The sequence below is a fragment of the Haliotis rubra genome, unplaced genomic scaffold (genome assembly GCF_003918875.1).
Source record: "Haliotis rubra isolate DU_JTF1 unplaced genomic scaffold, ASM391887v1 Scf19, whole genome shotgun sequence".
Taxonomy (NCBI): domain Eukaryota; kingdom Metazoa; phylum Mollusca; class Gastropoda; order Lepetellida; family Haliotidae; genus Haliotis; species Haliotis rubra.
The window spans coordinates 3496937-3518946 of NW_025765891.1; the positions used below are offsets into that span (position 1 = coordinate 3496937).

General features: G+C 38.8%; 1 protein-coding gene across 1 annotated transcript; it reads right to left on the bottom strand.

Moving 5' to 3' along the window:
- Positions 1-15246: 15246 nt before the first annotated feature.
- Positions 15247-19402, bottom strand: LOC124274298 (coiled-coil domain-containing protein 1-like). Its single transcript, XM_046709641.1, has 3 exons — positions 19365-19402; positions 15714-16240; positions 15247-15476 (listed from the first exon to the last, which is right to left on the bottom strand). Exons 1-3 carry the CDS (start codon positions 19400-19402, stop codon positions 15247-15249), a joined length of 795 nt encoding a protein of 264 aa, XP_046565597.1.
- Positions 19403-22010: the final 2608 nt, after the last annotated feature.

A 22010-nucleotide genomic window follows, 5' to 3' on the forward strand; every position in this document is an offset into this window, starting at 1 on the left:
GAATAGGTTACAACAGCCAACATTGTATTTTGATATTTCACCAACATAAGTATTTGAATAATGATGTATTAAACGTTCCGTTCCGCACAGCAGTTAATGAACTATAGGCACTACATGCTGTAATTAAACTGTTGGGCGCTCCACTCAGTACTTGTTCTTTGCAATTATTGTTGAAGATTAATTTATCCGTCAGGTTATGTTATTTATCAGTACCGTAGTTACTCAAGGATAGGTTGTGTTATTTGTATTATGTTTCTGTAAGCAGTTACCGTACATACCCTGTTGTACCACACATTGCTTATGTTACCTGACTTAGATATAAACTGTATTAGGATATCACTGATTATTATTTCTATGATTGTATGTCATTATTATGTATGAATTGATGCAATTTGAATGTCATGCAAGACACTTGCTTGAATAAACTCAGGAACTGACAGCTCTGCCTCCTTTCTTGTTTCAAGGTTTCAAGGCTTGCTCCCTATAGCTAATTCCCCAAATCGAGGCCTGACAGCACCTTTAGCACACATAGCGCTAAAGGTCGTCCTAACGGACACAAAAAGAAAAGCTGTCTTACTATCACCCAGGGTATTCCAGTCTCAATTGAGACAGCCCTGTGTACCCTGAATATATCTTTTAGCAATTGGTATTTTCCCGTTTCCAATCAGTTGACATGACTGTGAGGTGCCATTACTCCCATATATAGCACGTCCAATATGACGGTATTGCACCACGGCCTATCTCGGGAACTGTAGTTAACAAGTGTCATCAATGGAGGAATATCCTCGTCACGTAAGTGCAGTCAATAATGAAACTGTGATGATGTATTTCGTAATTCATAACACAACATTATATCCGAAACTGATAATATTTGAACACTTGATTGACGAGGAAATAGCCTAAAAGACCGCGACGAGGCATATATTATCATGTGTAAAAGAAATCATAAATCTGCTTTCAGTAAAAGCAAAAATAACAGATCGAGAGAGACCCCCCTTCTTCATAAACGGCAGAACGGTACCCCAGTCAGTCCCTGGTACTGATGTACACCACAAACCTCCTCCCATAGAAGGACGCCGAGCAACACGTGCATGATGCGACTCTCATGTCCGGATAGGCTTGTGTAACGTTGATAATTTGTCGATAGCCGACACATGTGGGATTAGGTACATATAGAGCGAAAATATGGGTCGGTAATGTAGGTCGCACTCAATACGCAGTCGATGTTTTTAATGGTCTGTTTAGCAGCTGCGGTTGACTTGCAACACTTTTATGTTGCGTTTCTTTCTTGTAACATAGTACCAGAGCAGGTGATAAAGTATTCAAGATTCAGTCCCTCCTGGGGTAACTACACCACAGTTGTTGCCAACCTTACCGATAATACTTGTTCATGAGTTCCCGGGTGCAATAGAAATATTTGAAAACTGTTTCTTTATTTGCCACCGTGATATAATGAGAATAACGGCGATGGCCTTGGATGCCCATTCTTCATATGTGTGAAAATATATGTTGTTTCCTTACATCTTTACATAATTCAAAACGCATTTACTTTTGTTCGGAATCCCCAATGGTGCAGCATGAGAGTACTCGATATTATTACGGTATAAACAATATTCACGTTTAAATGATGTGACCTGAATTGACAGTTTTAAAATAGTAATTTGATAACAAAAATCATACTACTTGGGAAACTGTCTGATTTCTGACGTTCGGACGTGGTACATTATTACAAAATGCAAAGTGATAGAGGCAAAAAAAGGCAAATTCTCATGAAATAAGTATGTGTTTATGTTGTATTCTTTATAACCATCTCAGCACAATCTCAATACCACCAAATGGAGGGTAGGTCAGCTGCGTTAACAACTTCTCCTTCAGGTCAAACAGTTCGTGTCAGAACAGAGAACTATTAGTGACGTTTTGCCTGAATGTACGAAACATCACATCAGTGAGTAAAGCGATCCGTATCATGTTAATGGCGGGAACTGTATTTCTTTCTTGAGAAAGGTTTTTGCGGCTTATATTACATTACACAGATTTAGAGCAATCGGTTTTGTTTGTGGAGGTCGGAAATGGAGTGTCTATGAACGTGAAATGGACCCTTCCTTGTGAAGAGCCGCTTAATACTTATCTTTCGTACGTTTGATGAGCGTTTGCAAGAATATAGAAGTCTGTGTTGGTGGCGGGAAACCTAGAAATAGATACTGTGATTTCTAATAAACTCCATTACAATAACCAAAAATACAAGAAAAAGTATTTTTCAAAACCGAGGACAAAGTTCTGTCGATTGATACAAAAGCAATCCAATCTAAATTGTAATCGATGTTTGTATTACACACGTCCAAAATCTCGTTGCTATGATGTCAAAACTATGTACAATGTGTACAAAAAAGGTAACTTGTGCAACCTGAAGGTAATGAAGTAGCGCTCCGCCTCTTTACATGTGAGAAAGGACAGTGCTTATCATATGCACAAACAACAGTTTCATCACTGATTTTCAGTGATCTATTCTGTTCACGGTCATGTGGCCTTTATGCCCAATGGAATCTGTTTCCGCTGATAATAGAGACTGGGTATTCTTTGAGGGAAACATTTCATACTTGGACATATTACACCTGTGTCAAGTTATTTACAAATATAGTTATCCAATCCTGCTTTCCATCGTATGTGCGTTAATCAGTTTGCTACTGTGACACGAAACTACTCAGACCTCAGACCTCCTTGACCCCACCCCTCTACCCCACCCACCCTCATGCAAACTCTTATACCTAACATCCAACCTTTGTACAAAATGTGTTGCCGAAGAGTTTTCATTAACAAATCACACTGCCAATTTGTCAGCCAAATGATTCTGATTGGTCAATTCGGTATTGTTGCGTTGATTGGTATATCTCCAGGCGAGGTAACAGACTCCCATGAAGATCGGGAATTGAACCAACTGTGTCCAGTGGACATTCAAATAAATGAGTATTTAACACAAACCAATTGAAAGACATGATCACCACAAATTCTACCTACTTCCTCAGAGAGTATTTCGTTTCTGCTGACTGTTGTGGTTTCAAACTGTAAATTGGCTTGAGCTCCATTCTGATATGGATTGGTAAAGTTCGGTCCAACCGGCAATCGTCAGGTTTTGGAAGATCAAATTGTGCAAGCAGTTTTGCAATGTGTATAAAAGACCAAAAAAATTAGACGCAATATATTCCCTGAAACGGAAGTAATATTGAAGAAATAGTTGTCATTTCTTGTAACCGTCTTATATGATGGCAATCAATTTCAGTCCGAGCATCCCGAGGGTAGGTATAATTAACATGGAAGTTGTCTGTATGTATGAGATGTGACGTGTGGTACAGAGATATAACATTATGACACAACAATCGGTCCGTGTCACTTCATTAGCACCTTGGTCAGTCAGACGTGATTCCGAAAAGAATGCACGTGACTATCACAGGACATAACCCATCACTGCGGCACTGGCCTATGCAGGTAGCAAAAGTACTGTAAGTCCCCATGGGCCCTAGTATGGTGATCTACCTTCAGTTGTTGGCGATCAATAGCCCATTTTTATATTGTATTGTCCAAATATAATTTTCTACTTTTAAAGATATATGCTAGCTAGTTTTACCTCATTTGTGATAACCTAGTAATTGTACTGTCCTTTGTTGACTGGGTTTTATATATTATATGTATGTATGTATTATGAATTTCAAACTATATGGCTGAAATATTGCCGATGTGACTTTAAATCTTAACTCACTCACTCACTCACTCACTGCGGCACTGGTGGCCCTTGTATATAAATTCAAACTGTTTCCATGTGGCTTTTTTTATTTAAGTCAAAACGTCTACGTAATTTCGTCCAACGTTCCAAATTAAACCTCATGTTGAGAACGTTATGCGGTTGCTGCTTTCTGCAGTATCACTATTCAGTTAATATCAAGTTGGCGGAAAGAATGAGGTGATCCGAACTTAAATGTAATTTTAGGTATTATACTTTTAAAACACGTTCATGTATCGTTTCCATAGTTACACCGGTAACCATCCATGTAAATTTTATGCTCTAAGTGAGTGAGTTTAGTTTTACGCCGCAATCAGCAATATTCCAGCTATATGGCTGCGGTAAGTAAATAATCGAGTCTGGACCAGACAATCCAGTGATCAACAGCATGAACATCGATCTGCGCAATTGGGAACCGATGGCATTTATGCTGTAAGAAAGTCAAAGTGTACCAGCAGTTGGGACAAACGGCATTTGTAATCCAACACTAAATGGATGAATGTCCTATTCAAACAATCTGATTGGTCGTCTAGTAAATGCTCATGTACACATTTCCTTAAGCAACATTACCGATGCCTCTAGTCGTGGTGGTATAAGTTCTAGATGTACTCAGGTTAAGAATAACTGCAACAAGGAACACATACAACAACAATAATAACAATAGCGACAACAGTCGACACTATACAGGTATAACCACAGCAACAACAAGGATCACACAGAAGTGGTACTAGCTAACCAGTCTTCGTCAGGTAATATCCAATGTCAGCGACCGAGAATCCCGATTATCCAACACATTATGGTTCCCTCAGCAGAAAAGGCAAAATAGTAAAGGAATGTGTATGAATGTATCATTGACAATCAGTTATATCATATGCATCGTATGTCGCAAAGTTAACATATAAATGAGGAAACGTCGGTTTAGCAGTGATCATAGGTCTTGCAGGACTAATCTGAAGCTGAAGCCGTAGTTGAAGAAAAAACTTCATCCCAATTATTTCCGTTTCTGAAAACGAAAACAGCCATATTTAAGTACGTTACTAAAGAACACAATGCTAACCTGATTCCGATCAGCCAAACTTAGAACGCCATATCTCTCCTTCATGTACATGATGTCTTTTCACCAAAGAGAATCTCCTTCTAAGAGTCCTGAACAAATATTGACGTTGGTCAGATTGTTCCGCTGTCATAACTCCGTCTCAGGAGTCTATTTAAGAATGTTTACACATGATCAGGACCTTCATCTTGTGAGTTCTATTTACGTAACCTTACTAATTACCTCCACGATTGAGTTGATGAATACCTTTATCTCTGATCACAATTTACACGACGTACTATAGAAACCATTTACCCAAGACGAACTTAACTGGACCCATGCCTCGATAACCTAGCCAGTATCAATAAGGTGTAGTATCAGTAGCCATAGTGTTTGTTTACATGTCAGTATTTTCAGATACGTTTCACCCCACAGATTGAGGACTATACACCGTGGTAAATGCTTGATTCCAAGATTGTGATCATGCGAACTCCTCTTTGAACAAACTTGTGCAGATGGGCAGTATTAGACATATATTATAACCCGCCATTCCGAGAATAGGTGTTTATTTCTCATATACAATTATCCTACTTTGTTATTAATGTCGTTCACTTATCCTCTAGTAATACGTCTATCACTTTGTAGTTCGGGTGGCTAATGTTCGTTATTTGCTAATGTCAAATATATATGGGTTAATATTATATTAAACGGACTGGTTACGAATAAACCAAACGACATCTGAAGAGCTAATAATATTGGAATATGGCAAATATCTGGAAATTGGTGTGTTCGCACATTCGGGTGAAAATCTTTTTTCCAGAACAACACCAGTATGATGCTTCGGAAAACATTACCGCCTTACAGTTTTAATTTACTACGTGAGTTTATTTAAATGATACGAAAACAACGTGACTAATTATATTGACTGGCTGGTGAGAATGGACTGGCATGTGAGATGCAATTAATTAATGCCTCTTTGAACAGTATTTCCATTTATCACCAAGCTGGCAGGTATTTGCCACCTGTATAAAAGAACAGGAGCGAACCAAAGATATAGTCCGTGGATCCGAACACAAGTCCTAAAGGTTATTGGATAATGGCACAGATAAGGTACACAACTCTGCCGTGTATCACTTGGTCCTCTAACAACACGCATGCTGCTAGGGGTACAGAATACTTGCTTGACAACGACATTAGAATCTATGTCGAAACGTCGCCTCCACAGAATAAATGAAGTTATATATCCATAATAATTGTCATTATTCTTCTGTGAAAACTAACCTGCAAGCTATTCATAGTTCCATTTAATAAACATATATGTGGCATTCCTGGATGGGTTGCTGCACGAAAGGCCTGTTAAAATGATTTAGGTGATCACATCCAGTGGTTCTAGGGTCAGCAGCAAGTAAAATACATACACGGTGACGAACACCTGAAGGGGCAGAGGTGGCCCAGTCGTTTGAGGCAGAGTTGCGTGTTTTGGGCAAGCTGGGATGTGAGTTCGAATCTCGGTAGGCCCTGAATATATTTCTTGGTTTGTCAGCATTTCACCCGTGCTCATGGGTTTGACTAAAATGGTAACGGCTGGGACAAGCATTCATCCGCAATTAAGCTCACATGCTCTGTTTAATGCTCGAAGTAGCATAAAATCAAACTTACAGACTGACTCAAACCACTTCACAAAAAGTTAAAATGTAATTTGATTCTCGGCATGAAGGGGATAACATAGGTTTTGGTCACAGGTACCCTGCTCAGATTCCGCATATTGTGTTTGAATGAGGTACACATGTAAAACTGTGGCAATACACAAACATGTGCGGGCATCCATTTCGCTACACAAGTTCAAATATTCTACAGCCCCAGTTCACGGGGTCGATAATACATTTAATCACCATGAAGTTCGACCTCAGTATTTCACTGGTTGTGAGTGAACATAGTGGATTATAAGCTTTATAATCCCCCGATAATCTCCCGAGCCTGTTGTGATGACATAATGTACGTGGTGGGTTGTACATGTATCTATTTACTATATTCATACAATCCCACTGCATCATTCACTTTTTATCAAAATATTGTCCTTAATTTACTCTTGTCTATACTTCTTATGCATACAATTTACAATACATTCGTATAAATATAGTAGTATTTTATCACTGCATTATATCATGACATTCGTATCAATACTGTAACTGTCCACATAAATGACATTTTCCGTGTTCTCCAGGCCCGGATTGTGTGTATCATCACGTAATGTACTAACCAACCGTTTGATCTTAAAGGACACTTTCTTTATACAGTCTATAAATTGTAACAGCTTTATATCAAACTTAGGTTAAATGATATCAGATCTCATATAATTGTTATAATTGTTCTTCGTGGAGTGGATGGGTAGCCTAATAGTTCAAGCGTTCATTCTATTCCCAAAATGGGTTCATTATTTGAGACCCACTTCTGATGTCCCCCGGCGTTATATTCCTGGAATATTGCTAAAAGCGGCGTGCAACAATAATCGCTCACTCTTTGTAATTACATATAGTTTCATTAGGAAGACCTCTCCATTTCAGCATGTGAGGAAACGTACTGCACAGAACATATGTATACATTTATCAATTGTTAATATAAGTCAAAGTCTGACCACCCGATCCCGTTAGTCGCTGAGTTGCTGCAGATCGATTCTCACCTGTCCTTACAAGTCTGGGAAAGTAACGTGGGTATGAGAAGAGCAACAGCGACATACGATTAACTTCGCCACATAGTAACGAGTATAATAAATCCAGTAATGAAGGCGGGTCATCTTCAGGGAATCATCAGGATTATTTTATCATAACTCAGCATGGAAAGTCAATCAGGATATTGGTATTTTGCATTGGTATTCTACAAGAGCATATTTTAAAACAAAAAACTACATCAACTTTCAAAGCAAATACACAACAAAGGTGCCAGTGATATTACAACATCAGCCATGCACATTCCAACCCAACCCAACGGTAATTGTTGTAGCGTTGGAGAGAAACAGAAATATAAAACCATGTTGAAAGTACAGAGTCCTAGTAACATGGATGCCGAACTCCAGACGAAACCCGTAACAATTATTGTAACGACTTCGTGTATTGTGATCAACATCACGTTATTAGATTCTAGTTATAGGGAAAGTTCTAACACACAGATGACTCACTGCATGGGTCGTTTCCAGCCGTAATACATTTACTGTCACGCAGATTATGAAGACGGGATATATTGCAGTCTGTAATTACCTCCATATTGTCTGTTTGCAGTGAAAACGTACCGATGAATTTCACTTTAAACAAAAAAGGTAAATCAAATAAAGTGAAATTAAGACTGCGAAGCCTCATAAATTTGCCTTGCCAACTGAAAATTTAAATCTCAGAATTTTATTCATTGTAGGACAAAGGTTGTTTAACAAACGATCATACATTCATATCGCTATTATTGGTTTGTATTACAAGGAGGTGAGCGCAGTAGATGGAACAGTGAAACAAATGCACGTGCGGTTCGTGATGAGCGTTATCTTAGACCAACTCTACTTGTTCTCGGTGTTTCATTTAATGTGCATACACCCTTGTAATACAAACCAATAATAGCGATTTGAAACTATGATCGTTTGTTAAACAACTTTTATCCTAAGTTGAATAAAATTCTGAGATTTAAATGGTCAGTTGGCAAGGTAAAATTATGAGGATTCGCAATCTTAATTTCATCTTATTCGATTTACTTTTTTGTTTAAATTGACATTCATCGGTACGTTGTCAATGCAAACAGACTATAGTTTTACTATCAAGGACGGTTGTCTATAGGTGTGATCCTCACTGATACCACCACAAGACAAACCGTATGTAGCAGCATAGCCATCACTCTGGCAGGGGTAGTAGTATGTGTCTAATTATCGCCAGAGCATATGGTATGGATACTAAAATCAATCTATGAACAACATGGTCGATTAAACCTCATCACAATGGACGATCTATGGTTTTTGGCTGATTACATTCTGATTAACAGGACAAATATGTACTTAATTACATCATCCATACCTCATACAGCGTTGCTAAGAAATATCAATATTATTACAAAACTCATTTAGAATGTTTTGATGCAAAATAACATTTAATAAGTTTGGAGACTGAAGTCATTTTTCTGGTATTGTTCAACGCTTCGTGCAGCAATATTCCAGGTATACTGACGGAGAAAGGACGAATACATTAGCAAATTGGATATTGACCATATAACATTAGAAACGTTAACACCACAACGTTATGAAGACTGATCTGTTATGTGTTACGGGTTAGAAATTACAGGGGACTACTACTTTGGATTTAAGCTCATATGTCTGCTAACATCAACGTTTCAAAACCAACCACTCACGCGGCCTCGTCTGCATTGATATTTCAACAGTTATCAACAATCTTCAATCAGTACATCTGTTTGCCAAAAATATCAAGTCTTTGGTGAGTTAATATTTTAGATTTGTGACCCAACTGTAGAATGGAAGTGTCATTTATTGTAACCTTGTATTTATTCAATATATAATTGAATATTATAGACTTGTCTGTGTTCTGTTTTGTTGGTTTGAAGGGGACTCACAAGACTTTTTGTCACGGTAATTTCTAAACTGTAACAATACCATGCATGTAGTACCTTACCAAATTAACCTTTCAATTGCCCACATTGCAGTATGATTTCTTTACTGGACAGTTTATGTACAGTCGGATCTGGCCCAGGTAAACCAATGGTTGAAAGCATGCGCAACTATCCGCACCACCGACACACGATGACGTAAAACCAGTCAACCACTCATTGTGGCCTTCCAATCCTCGTTTGTTTTGTCAAGTGCCACTTGTGTGTCAAATGTACACACCTTGATATCAGCCTTGTAGTAACCTTGCTATGTTAGACAACGTTTACTCAGGAAAGGTTTGAGTGTTAATTTTAATGAAACAACAGAGACGAAATCCTATTTCCAAGTCAACAAAAATGTCTGCCTTTCGATTATACGAATTGGACTATGTCATGAGTATGTGTTTATGACTCACTATCAGACAGTGGCGATACCAGGTGTTCGCGAAATGGTGGGCGTTACTATGCTGCCCCAACCGTGACACAAACACAGGTAAAGGGAAGTCCTCTATTTACCTGAAACACACACGGGAACATATGGTGAAAACAGATAATCAGATCACTGATTAAACAACATTTGAGGTCCCATTGTCTAGGACCCGATCTACAAGGCTCCCTGGTCTCTTGTCTTACAAAGTTCCTACCTTTGGCAAGTGGACATTCATTTCTGGAAGTGGTCATTGTTTCATGTCAGATTAGAGTCACTGACCACTCACACAACTGAAACGACAGCAGGAAATGTGGAATAACCACGATGACTAGCGCACGGACACGACATCGGAACACGTGAACAAGTATTTACCAACAATGTCCATCTTCTGCCTGGGAAGATCAAAGGCTGCGGATCAGATAGCTCCAGGAAGGGAGACCTAGTGGCTCGTAATTTGTTTATGCTGATGAACACTAAATCAAAGTTAAGCCTGGTTTCAACAGATGTCAACGCTGGTAGTTGTCTGACTCTGTGCTGTACCTGGTTGTTCTCATCGGGCGTGGAAGAAACCTATGATCGTGTTTTCCAGCTCAACCTGATTGTGTTTCTAGATTGTAAGCTTCACCAGGGGTTTTAGTTTCACACCGCCTGGTTTAAACAAAAACATCAGTGACCATGACCTGTTTCTTCAGGGCACTTGTCTCTCACATCAGAAACTTCGTGGTCAGCTTACTTTCACACTCCTGATTGGTCTGTCGGAGTGGAGTAATTCAATCAGTCGCGAAGAAAACTATGATGAGAGATGAAGGAGTGAGTATGCTTTTACGCCACTTTGAGTCATATACATTCTTTAATTGTACTTTTATGTAGTCGATTCCATGGTTTGAAAAGGTCGTGTTTCTAACGAATTCTGACAGTGTTTATGACGATTTACTTACGACAGAAAAGACACACACACACACACACACACACACCTCGAAAAAAGGTATTGTGTATTGTTCTCTATTTTGCTGGGTTGTTATATTATACGAATTTATAAAATATGCCTTGTGTCTTCTTATGATAGTAAATTATTCTTTTAAAATGAAATATACACTGCAAAAGAAGAAACTCAAAAGCAGAAATTGGAAATATCTGACAGAGAATTCCTGCTAATGTTAACTTCATCGGAAGTAAAATGTGCAGGTACAATAAAGTACGGTCACAAATACCGAAAAGGTACGGGTGGAGGAGACGCAAAAGCGTAGTCGCGAGGGGACGTGTCAGCCAAACACACCAACATAAAATGAACGTGGGACATCGGTTGGGCTATGAAGGCGATGACTTTTCATTTGCTTGTCGTCACCATTGTACAACAAAAGTGAAAAGTGATCTCATCCACTGGCGACCGGAATGGCCTATCTCTGGTAATAACTCCTGCTATATTAGATTCTCACGTCTAACATATCACGTGGACGGGTGTTTGTAAAACACATAAACACAAGTTAAGATGGACGAGATCTTAAGTAGTTAAGGTACCACATTAGCATGACTGTGAAATGAAGGTCTACCGACAGGACGACAAGAGGAGATGTTGATTGTGTAGACGCCAGACTGTTTAATAAAACCTAGTATGACAAGTGGCTGACCAGGTGACAGAATTTATGAAATATGCACCCTGTTTGGCTCCTATTTCATACCCATTGGACACCAAATGGATTATTAATGGAAATTGAAGCGGATTTACATGAAAAATGCCTTAAAACAGTATTTGAGTTCGTTAGCGCCTCCTGCGTTGCATGGTCAAGGACAGATTTGGTGGAGATTGCATATCACCTCAGAATCCAACATCAGATTATTGAGATCGTAGAACAGATTCCGGAAATACACCAGCAATGAACATTCCGTATTATTTCTCATTACAGAAATATTATTTTAGAATACAATTCCAGTACACTCATGCTATTGATTGCTCCAGGCTGCAGTGTCCTGATTTATGAAAAATACGTGATCAATAATACAGCCCAAACATTTAACAAATGAACGGCATCCACGTATTAACAGATGAAGTACATTCATTGTACCAACTCGGTATAAAAACGCACGACTAATATTCAGATGTTGGTGTCCGGCATATCACCAGATTCAAGTTATTATCTGTACGTAAAGACAATTAGGACACGAAGGAGGCCCGACGTATACAAAAATATGAGTCAGTGAGTGAATTTGGTTTTACGCCGCTTTTAGCAATATTCCAGCAATATCACAGCAGGGGCACCAGAAATGGGCTTCACACATTGCGCCCATGTGGGAAATCGAACCCGGATCTTCGGCGTGACGAGCAACCGCTTTAACCACTATGCTACCCCACCACCCACATGCAGACGAAGAAACCCTATACTATTAGGGTTATTAGATGAAGAAGACATTAAGAAACGAAGAACGCTCAGTGCATCATCAAGAGGAATGACGCTCAACACATATGATAATTAACTCTTATGCAGTTACAAAAAGGCCCGTCGCACTGAACGATTAAGAATGTCCGACACAACAGCGTGTTAAGGTGTGGGACATTTCATCGCTTGTTCAAAACCGGTTTGAGAATGCGGTAAACGGTACACTAAACGTTGGCTTGTGTCGGTATCGTGTTTCATTCAATCCACAACTCCATGGATAACTGAAAAAGCAGAAAGCATGTTATTCCAATTTAGTTTAGGTAGAATGTCAAGATGTGTCCATTACTGACACGGTCTGTGGAATGTGGATCTGTGCACTGCGCGCAGGTTTCAAATCACACGAGTGGCAGTGTCGGGCAGCTTGATTCCTAATGCTTCCAACTCTGAGGCACAAGCTGTTTATGTTATGTCTTCTTACACGAGTGGCATATCTTAAATTACGCCAGCAGTGAAAACGGGTGCCAGGTAGGGTGGCAATGTGACTGTTAACCTTCCGGCAACTCAGATATGTAAGTTGTATACTCCCACACATGTTAACGTTTGGGCAGATAGGCAATAACCCATTACAAATATCCATTGACCATAATTGTCATTTTCTGCCGCCGTACCGAATCACATCAAGTCTTTCTATCTCAAAGGTTATGAACATCATTTCCGTTATCTGAGCCAAGTAATTAAATACGGTTCTTCTATCATGTCTACTTTCCAAGGGATTTAACTCATATAATGTTGGGATTTTTTTAGTGGTAATTAATAAATTTGTAACGTATACTATCTAGACCACGCCATCCGTCTACACAAGTGCTTCCTCTCGGGCATCAGAACATAAATCAAATGGTTGTGCTACATTGTACCAATGCCACGCAACAAGCGTGCTGTTGTACCGAACACCCTTCACTTTCACTCCACCGGTTGACATAATTGATATTAGTAGTCGACAACGTCGTAATGACGTATGAAATGGGGCGACACCAGCAGCGTCAGTGTTTCACAAGGCTGTCAATCCCACAGCCATTATACTGGTATCAATTTCGGTTTGACTAATGCCATTTACAGCGAGGCAGTCTGATTATTCCGGTGTCACAGACTCGACGTTTTGTATGGAAACCTGTCACAGTCACAAACGCATTTACCTACTGATGGTAATAGGTTTATACTATTGGAATGTCGAATGAAGTTCTTTTTGTCTTTTGAAGGTGTTGCACCATATAATACGTTTTTCCCTTTTAAAGCATCTCTCAAGAATCAGTTAAGCTAATCTACAAATATACATAAGATAGAGAAATTACGTTAATATTAAACGTTTTACCATAAACCACTCCGCTAGAAACGATAATTATACATGAATGTGCTCATCCAATCATCCGTTCTGCCGTTGGTGAAAGAATGCCAACGAAGAGACTTCTTGCTCAGTTTAAGTACAGGCCCCAAGTATGAAGCGTACATTTGTTGCAGTATACGTTCTAGCGAGTATTCAGTGTATGCAATAAGCCAAAAACCCAGCCAGACATCAGGGCTGGTAACACCAAATTGTTACCAGCCCAAATTGGATTTAACCAGACCAAACACCAAGATATGGTGAATTTACGAAAATTTACGAAACTTATTTACCAGACCATCGGGCTGGCTAGCTGTAAATTTAGACCGTCCTTCAGAAATCGGACGGGCCTTATTTCATACACTGGAGTATCCCTTTTCGAAGGTGAATGAAGCCGGAAGTAGCGACCTACGGTAGAATTTCTGTAGGATTGGACGATGCCTTGTGGTGCCATTTTGTCAACGTCGGAATTGTGCTATGGGGAGTTCTTGTAGCTTGTAATTCATCACAAATAGGGTTTGTTTACAAGATGATGGAATCTTGGTATTTCGATGTATTTAATTTACTTGCAAATACATTATTTGTAGAATCTACATGTGTTATAAATAAGGAACCACTTTCGATATATGTTCGATATACCAAATCTAAACAATAAAATATCCAACGCACAATTTCAGGCAAGTTTAACATATTTGACAGAGAATATGTCCCATCTACCACATTCCACTAATGCGCTTCTCTTCCTTATATATGAAGACAAAGTTCTGATCCCAAAACATGCACTTAACTCGCACTAACACAGATCGTTTGCAAATGGCCAAAGACAAGCATACGACGAAAAAGGATGATGTGTTTGGTTGTGCGGGAAAAGATAATTCTCCCGTCTACCTTATCTGACAAGAAATCAGATTAATGAGTTGCCACTAGTAATCATTTAAACAGAAAATAAAAATGTGTCAGAAGTTAAATAGAATGTCTTCTTAAATCACTTTCTAAACGCGTTACTATGGCGACGCTAATTTTAGAGTTTGAGCACGTCTTAGTCATACAACAATTTTCAAATTAATTTTCAGGGTATCTTTCTAATCGGTTTGAGAAACGATGTTTCCAATACACCTCAATCGGCCATACACAATCCATCTTTTAAAGTTGGAAAACATTTTAGAAGGATTTACTGCCAGACCATGTTCAGTCCTTTGAAACTGCAGATTATGTCTGAGCCAAACAGACTTAAATCTCCAAATGTCTCTTTTCAGAGAATTAAAACTACAAAAACTGTGACATTTTCTTTTTCAGTTTGTAATATATGTTTTGGATGATGTCAAAATATATTTGTCAATTACAATCTATGGAAGAAATCTTTGGATAATAGTTTGTGATTTAATTTCCATTACATGCACACAACCTAGTTATTGTTTCTCTTCTTATTATGTATACGTGATGGGTTTGAGATACATGAGATAATTATTTTTATAGAACTGAAACAGAATTTTACCCAACCACATTACGTTAAACGTTGTTCAATAGATATGTTTGGTTCGAAATACAAGTGAGAGATGTTGTCTCAGTATGAAGTAGGTACGGCTTATTTCTATTTGGGAACACGTGTTACAGGTTGTCAGCTCATTCACTGTCAATCTCATCATCAAACAAGTCAGGGTTAAGCTCTAGGATGTCAATCTCCTCATCAAACAAGTCAGGGTTAAGCTCTAGGATGTCAATCTCATCATCAAACAAGTCAGGGTGAAGCTCTAGGATGTCAATCTCATTATCAAACAAGTCAGGGTTAAGCTCTAGGATGTCAATCTCATCATCAAACAAGTCAGGGTTAAGCTCTAGGATGTCAATCTCATCTATCAAACAAGTCAGGGTTAAGCTCTAGGATGTCAATCTCATCATCAAACAAGTCAGGGTTAAGCTCTAGGATGTCAATCTCATCATCAAACAAGTCAGGGTTAAGCTCAGGATGGGTTAAGCTCTTAAGGATGTCAATCTCATCATCAAACAAGTCAGGGTTAAGCTCTAGGATGTCAATCTCATCATCAAACAAGTCAGGGTTAAGCTCTAGGATGTCAATCTCATCATCAAACAAGTCAGGATGTTAAGCTCTAGGATGTCAATCTCCTCATCATCAAACAAGTCAGGGTTAAGCTCTAGGATGTCAATCTCATCATCAAACAAGTCAGGGTTAAGCTCTAGGATGTCAATCTCATCATCAAACAAGTCAGGGTTAAGCTCTAGGATGTCAATCTCATCATCAAACAAGTCAGGGTTAAGCTCTAGGATGTCAATCTCATCATCAAACAAGTCAGGGTTAAGCTCTAGGATGTCAATCTCATCATCAAACAAGTCAGGGTTAAGCTCTAGGATGTCAATCTCATCATCAAACAAGTCAGGGTTAAGCTCTAGGATGTCAATCTCATCATCAAACAAGTCAGGGTTAAGCTCTAGGATGTCAATCTCATCATCAAACAAGTCAGGGTTAAGCTCTAGGATGTCAATCTCATCATCAAACAAGTCAGGGTTAAGCTCTAGGATGTCAATCTCATCATCAAACAAGTCAGGGTTAAGCTCTAGGATGTCAATCTCATCATCAAACAAGTCAGGGTTCAAAGCTCTAGGATGTCAATAGGATGTCAATCTCATCATCATCAAACAAGTCAGGTCAGGGTTAAAGCTCTAGGATGTCAAGGTTAGTCAGCTCTAGGATGTCAATCGCATCATCAAACAAGTCAGGGTTAAGCTCTAGGATGTCAAATCATCATCGCTGTAATGATCGGAAATCGTTCGAATATCGAGCAATATGCAGCCATTGTTATGGATCGATAAGTAATTTATCGATGCATTCTAACGCTTAGTTTTTGTGTGAAAGGTTCACGAAGATACTCTAACGCAATGGTTAACACGAGCTTTCCATTCCTGTCTATGCTCAATGAAGGTATTGAGTGAATAAATTCATATTATATTTCGAAACTTCTGTTTTAGTGACATGTTAAACCTCTCGCACATTAAACCACAAACGTATTTGAATTATTTGCACAAGGTAAAGAATAATGACTCAGAATGACTTTGAAATAAACTGTTCTTTAATTGCTTGATTGGCATTTGAGAATTTGGTGAGTAATTTTGTGGATAACGACTTGTTTTTGATACTTACACCGTTAGATACCCGTGAAGACCCATGTAAGAATTGGTCTTCAGCAACCCATGCTTGTGGTACTTGTGGTGACTAAAGAGATCAGATTGACACATGTCATTGTATTACAATGCTATCCATGCTGTTTTCACTGGATTATTTACAAACCACAACCATATGGCAGCGTTGAACAAACAAACAAACAAACACCGTTGGAACGGTGAGGTTGTCTACAATTGATGTGAGATTATTAAAGCATCAATAACAATAACAGGCGACTGATAGCAAGGTGGCACTTAATTGGATGAAGCAGCTGGAGTAAGAACAATACATCACATGTACTGAAACTAAAGTTCCAGTGTAAATAGATGTTTTATTCTGAGCTTCCTTTGTATTTCAGCAGACCCAACTTTCAGATGAAAGTTGATTTTCAATACACTTTAGGCACTGTAGTTGTGGAGAGAGGAAAGATATCACCATCTTAAAATAAAGTTGTCTCGACAATGAATTCTCACACTTCAACAAAACACAAATGCCCTTCACGAGGCAACGTTTCTACCGTACGGAAGAAACTGAAAGTGTAGTAAAATGCCATGATGGACGTGTTGATTGGATGAAGGATGATAACATAGTTAGCGCATACCAATTCCGTCACGTCATCAAGATAGGAGTATGCTGACAAGTTCAATCCGCGGTGTCGCTAATTTCCATTCATGGTGTTGCTAATTTCGGAACACCTATTTCACGATGAAATGAACAACTAATAGTGCTGAATGGAAGACGATTCTTCCGTTTCGTGTAAAACCTCGGTTTAATTATTTGGAATTTTCAAAGAATTGGCAACAAATTGAAGAATTTATTCTTTTATGACTACCTAAATTCAGATTACCGGACAGAATCTAGCTCGATAAATTTATCAATATCTTGTTCCGTTGCTGAGTTGATATCCTAAGCCATCGTTCTCGAGAAAGACACTTCCCACTGATCATGTCACTCACGATGAAACAGGTTTCAAAGACACAAATACTGCATGGAAAGTGAATCCAAATTTGTTCGCACCTTAAGAATGTTGGATTGACCACATCCTACTTTACCAATCCAAGACTAATATGTTTCCATCATACTAGTGAGTGAGTGAATTTAGTTTCACGCCTCACTCAGCAGTATTTCAGCTGTATGGCGGCGGTATGTAAATAATCAAGTCTAGACCAGACAATCCAGTGATCAACAGCATGAGCACTGCATGATCTGCGCAATTGGGAACCGATGACATGTGTCAATCAAGTCAGCGAGCCTGACCACCCGATCCCGTTAGTCGCCTCTTACGACAAGCATGGGTTACTGAATACCAATATTCTAACCCGGACCTTCACGGGTATTCAATCATACTAACTTGATGGTGTAAGTACAGCTGGGCACGTTATCGACCTTGGGGCTTTGTTTATAAGATGAAATGATGATGCTCAGTCATTCTGAGGAAAGTTCACGTTTGCATTCATTATATCCTGAACGTAATGATAAGGCTTAGATAGAATTGATTTGTTTTAGTGGTAGCACGGTTGTAGTATTACCACCGCCACAACGCCAGTGACACACTCTCTTCTGTTTGCCAACACTCGATGACGAAATGATGTTAACATATATCTTGATGACATATTTATGTAACGTTCAATTTGTTGAAAATGTTGTTGAGTTTAAGCCGAATGTATGATTTTAGTATTTTGTTTAAAAATTTTTTGCATCACATGGTCCTGTTCAAAGAGGCCTTGCACCTCACTCACTTTGACTGTGTTCAGAGTTGTGTTCTTCCCCTTTCCTCACCACACCCTGCATCGACCAGAAACGTTACACGTGAAACACATTGATCGCCAGAAGTTCAAAGTGACATCAAAGTGTTTGGGATTTCATCACACAAAGACCAAACCGAATAACAAACATTTGATTGGCTGAAGTTTATCCTCTTATTACTTGATGACAGGTGAAGCTGGGGGTTCATCATAATTATGCGTATATTACTGCAGAATGTGAGACAAACATAAGATCTATAAACAAATAATGCAAATGGATTTTCTTCCGTGAACTATTATCTGGATGATTTATGGTAAGATCTTTATTACTTCGTTAAGATCGATGAAGGGAAAGTCCGTTTGACATTTACATAGCTACTGCTGGACGTGCCTGCATTTTATATATATATACATCTAGCACGCAGGGAGAATGTATACCGTACGTTCTTATTGTAATTGACCTTTACAAACATTTGTTTAGGAGTTACAATAATATCAAAGGAAAAAAACACAATCTGCTAATAAATTGCTAAATATTAGTAAAGCAAGCTCTATATGAGCTTCCGAAGTTCATTCTTCGCTCAGCCTGGTGGTTTTCCGTCCATAATACAATGTCCTAAATACAGTTTACTTTGACGAGAGTGTGTCTATGTCTAAAACATACTGCCAAAGGCAAAACTTTCTACACGTTCCAGATTCCATTATAGCATGGGGTGCTTGTTTGATAATGAAACTCTGCTGGAATAACTGGAATGGACAATCGGGATGTTTTTGTACGATTATTAAACATTCCTACACATCAAGTGACATATACTGACACATCCTGCATCATCTCCGTGCGCTTCATGTCTGTCATTGCAAATACAAACCTCGTAACATGGCCCTATATATGGTGTCATTTACCGACGTCATGTAAGGTCAGAACTCGACGATCACAGACAGCAGTATCACTGTAACGCATGGTATCTGCTTCTTGGATACGCGAATTATATTGTCAGGCGTTTAGAAATTCAATAATAATGGTTTTGAAATTATATTAACATTCTGTACGGAAGTGTGAATTTTGGGCATGTTCTCCCCAAAATTGATTTATAAGAATATTTCCTGTAAATTTCAATATATTCCCAATGAACATAGACCAAATGAATTTAAGAAGTATAATGTGATCTTGAGGATAACACAATCAACGTTTTTCAACCCTACACAGATCTCAACCTAATAATCGAATTCCATGATTCATGGGAATAGGACATGCAACCGTTTTCAAGGCAAATAGAACACTGAATCTTGTCAACCCCCGACAGGGGCCTTGTGAGCAGTTAATCACTGATATATTCTTCGAGCCGCGGGGTACAATTTAGTCTCAAACGAGCTATTTTGTGCCTTAATTGTTTCCAAAACGAAGATCTGGCTTTCTTGATGAAGTCTCATAAAAACACGGGCTTTTGTCTTGAAGGAGGGACGCTGAAGACGACATCCGTGGCATCCCGTGGGCAGGACAACGTCACCGTCGTAGTCAGTAACTGTATTTGCAACCAGTGTTATACTTGGTTTATGTATAAAAGTGTGACACTTGATGATAACGTTTTTGGGGAACCGTTTTATTGATGACATCGCCCTCAGTTACATATACATTACCAATATTATCAAAGATTGGATCATTAATGTTTACAGAATAAGCATTGTGTAATTTAAGGACATTATAAATTGTTCCCTGGTCTCGACGGGGACATGGGCTGATGTACCCTCGATGTTTGTTTATGTTCCCTGAGCCCGAACACCTCAATGGTAATTTTGGACTGTTTGAAGCACGGGTATCGGATCACAGTATGGAATACCAGACGACAAGACGACAAGAAAAACAAATTTAGAGTTATCTCCCTTCCATCGATTTGCATTCGCAAAACATCGGTGATTTCCCCACATCATACGTGATTTAATGTTATTCGAGATAAAGAATTACTACTACGTACCAAATGAGTTCGGCATTCCCAGCGGGGTACATAAGAAATGTTACTCGCTTGTAAGCGGGGTACATTGAAAATAATAGAAGAGCGCTCGGCCAATCAGTAAACGACATTTATAGTATGACCAGAAATTATTGAGAATTTTAGGAATATGTTTAATTGGATTTTTAGTATAAACAACCTTGACCAGCTATCAAGTGCTTGGTTTCATTCAAGAGAGACAACTCCGTTAATCCTTTTCATTAGTTTGGTAAGAGTTATCCCCCTTTGTTTACTTACTAGCAGACGACATTTTCAGTGATCCTCAGTATGGATGATTTAGAGAAGAGGAAGTTGATTTTAGAGTATTATAACAAGGACATCAGATCAGCTAAAGTGATTTCAAGTAAAACAGGCATCCCTTTGTCCACTGTTTATCGTGTTTTGAAAAAAATGACTGTCGGTGACAGGAGGCGGCTTGGTATTCTTGTTTCTAAAAACAAACGAAGGAGTTTAGAAAACTTAAGGCTGGATATGATTGATAGAGGAACTGTGGGTGTCTGTAAGGAGACAATTACAACTAAGCTGCATGCAATTGGTTGGCAGAAAAGTCGAGGAATTCGAGGAGGGAGCGAAGGTTGAACTGAGGCTTACAGCATAGAAATTTTAACTGGGGCAATGTGATTTTCTCAGATGAAAGTTCTGTGTGGCTGAAATTCTGGACCAAACAAACTGAAAAACCTTTGCATCAGCGCCCAAAGCACAGTCCGAAATTAAACGTGTGGGGTGGCATATCTGTGTTAGGGGCAACGCCCCTCTGTGTATTTGAAGGGAATATGAACAGTGAGCGGTACACAGATATTCTCGAGGGACATTTACTTCCATCTGCTATGGACATTTTTGGATTTTCCAGCAGGACAACGACCCAAAACATTATTCAAAGCATTCACAGGCCTGGTTTCGGACCCAAAATATGACATTATTAGATTGGCCAAGCTATAGCCCTGACCTAAATCCAACAGAAAATGTTTGGGGACTTATGAAGGAAAGTGTTAATAAGAAAAATCTGACAAATATTGCTGAAATGAAAGAAGAGGTGGTCCGGTATTGGGAAAGCATGGACCACGACTTTCTAACTTCTTTGATCAGTAGTATGCCCCGCCGCATTGAAGCCTGCATTGCTGCCCATGGTGACTTGACAAAATACTAACTGTACACCTGTCTTTGAATCTGGAGTTATGTTCTGCTAATATTCACAGGAAAAAGAGCATTGTTACAAATACTATATAACTTACGAAAGATTGATGTGGTTGATCCTAGGGTATTCTTTAAAATATTTGATTCACAAATTCAACCAATTTTACTTTATGGTGCGGAAGTATGGGGGATTAGCCGCTATGAGAATATTGAAAAAAGTTCATTTGCTTGCATGTAAGAGATTTCTAAATGTAGGATTACAAATGCCTAATGTTATAATATATGGTGAATGTGGACGATATCCTTTGTATATAAATGCCT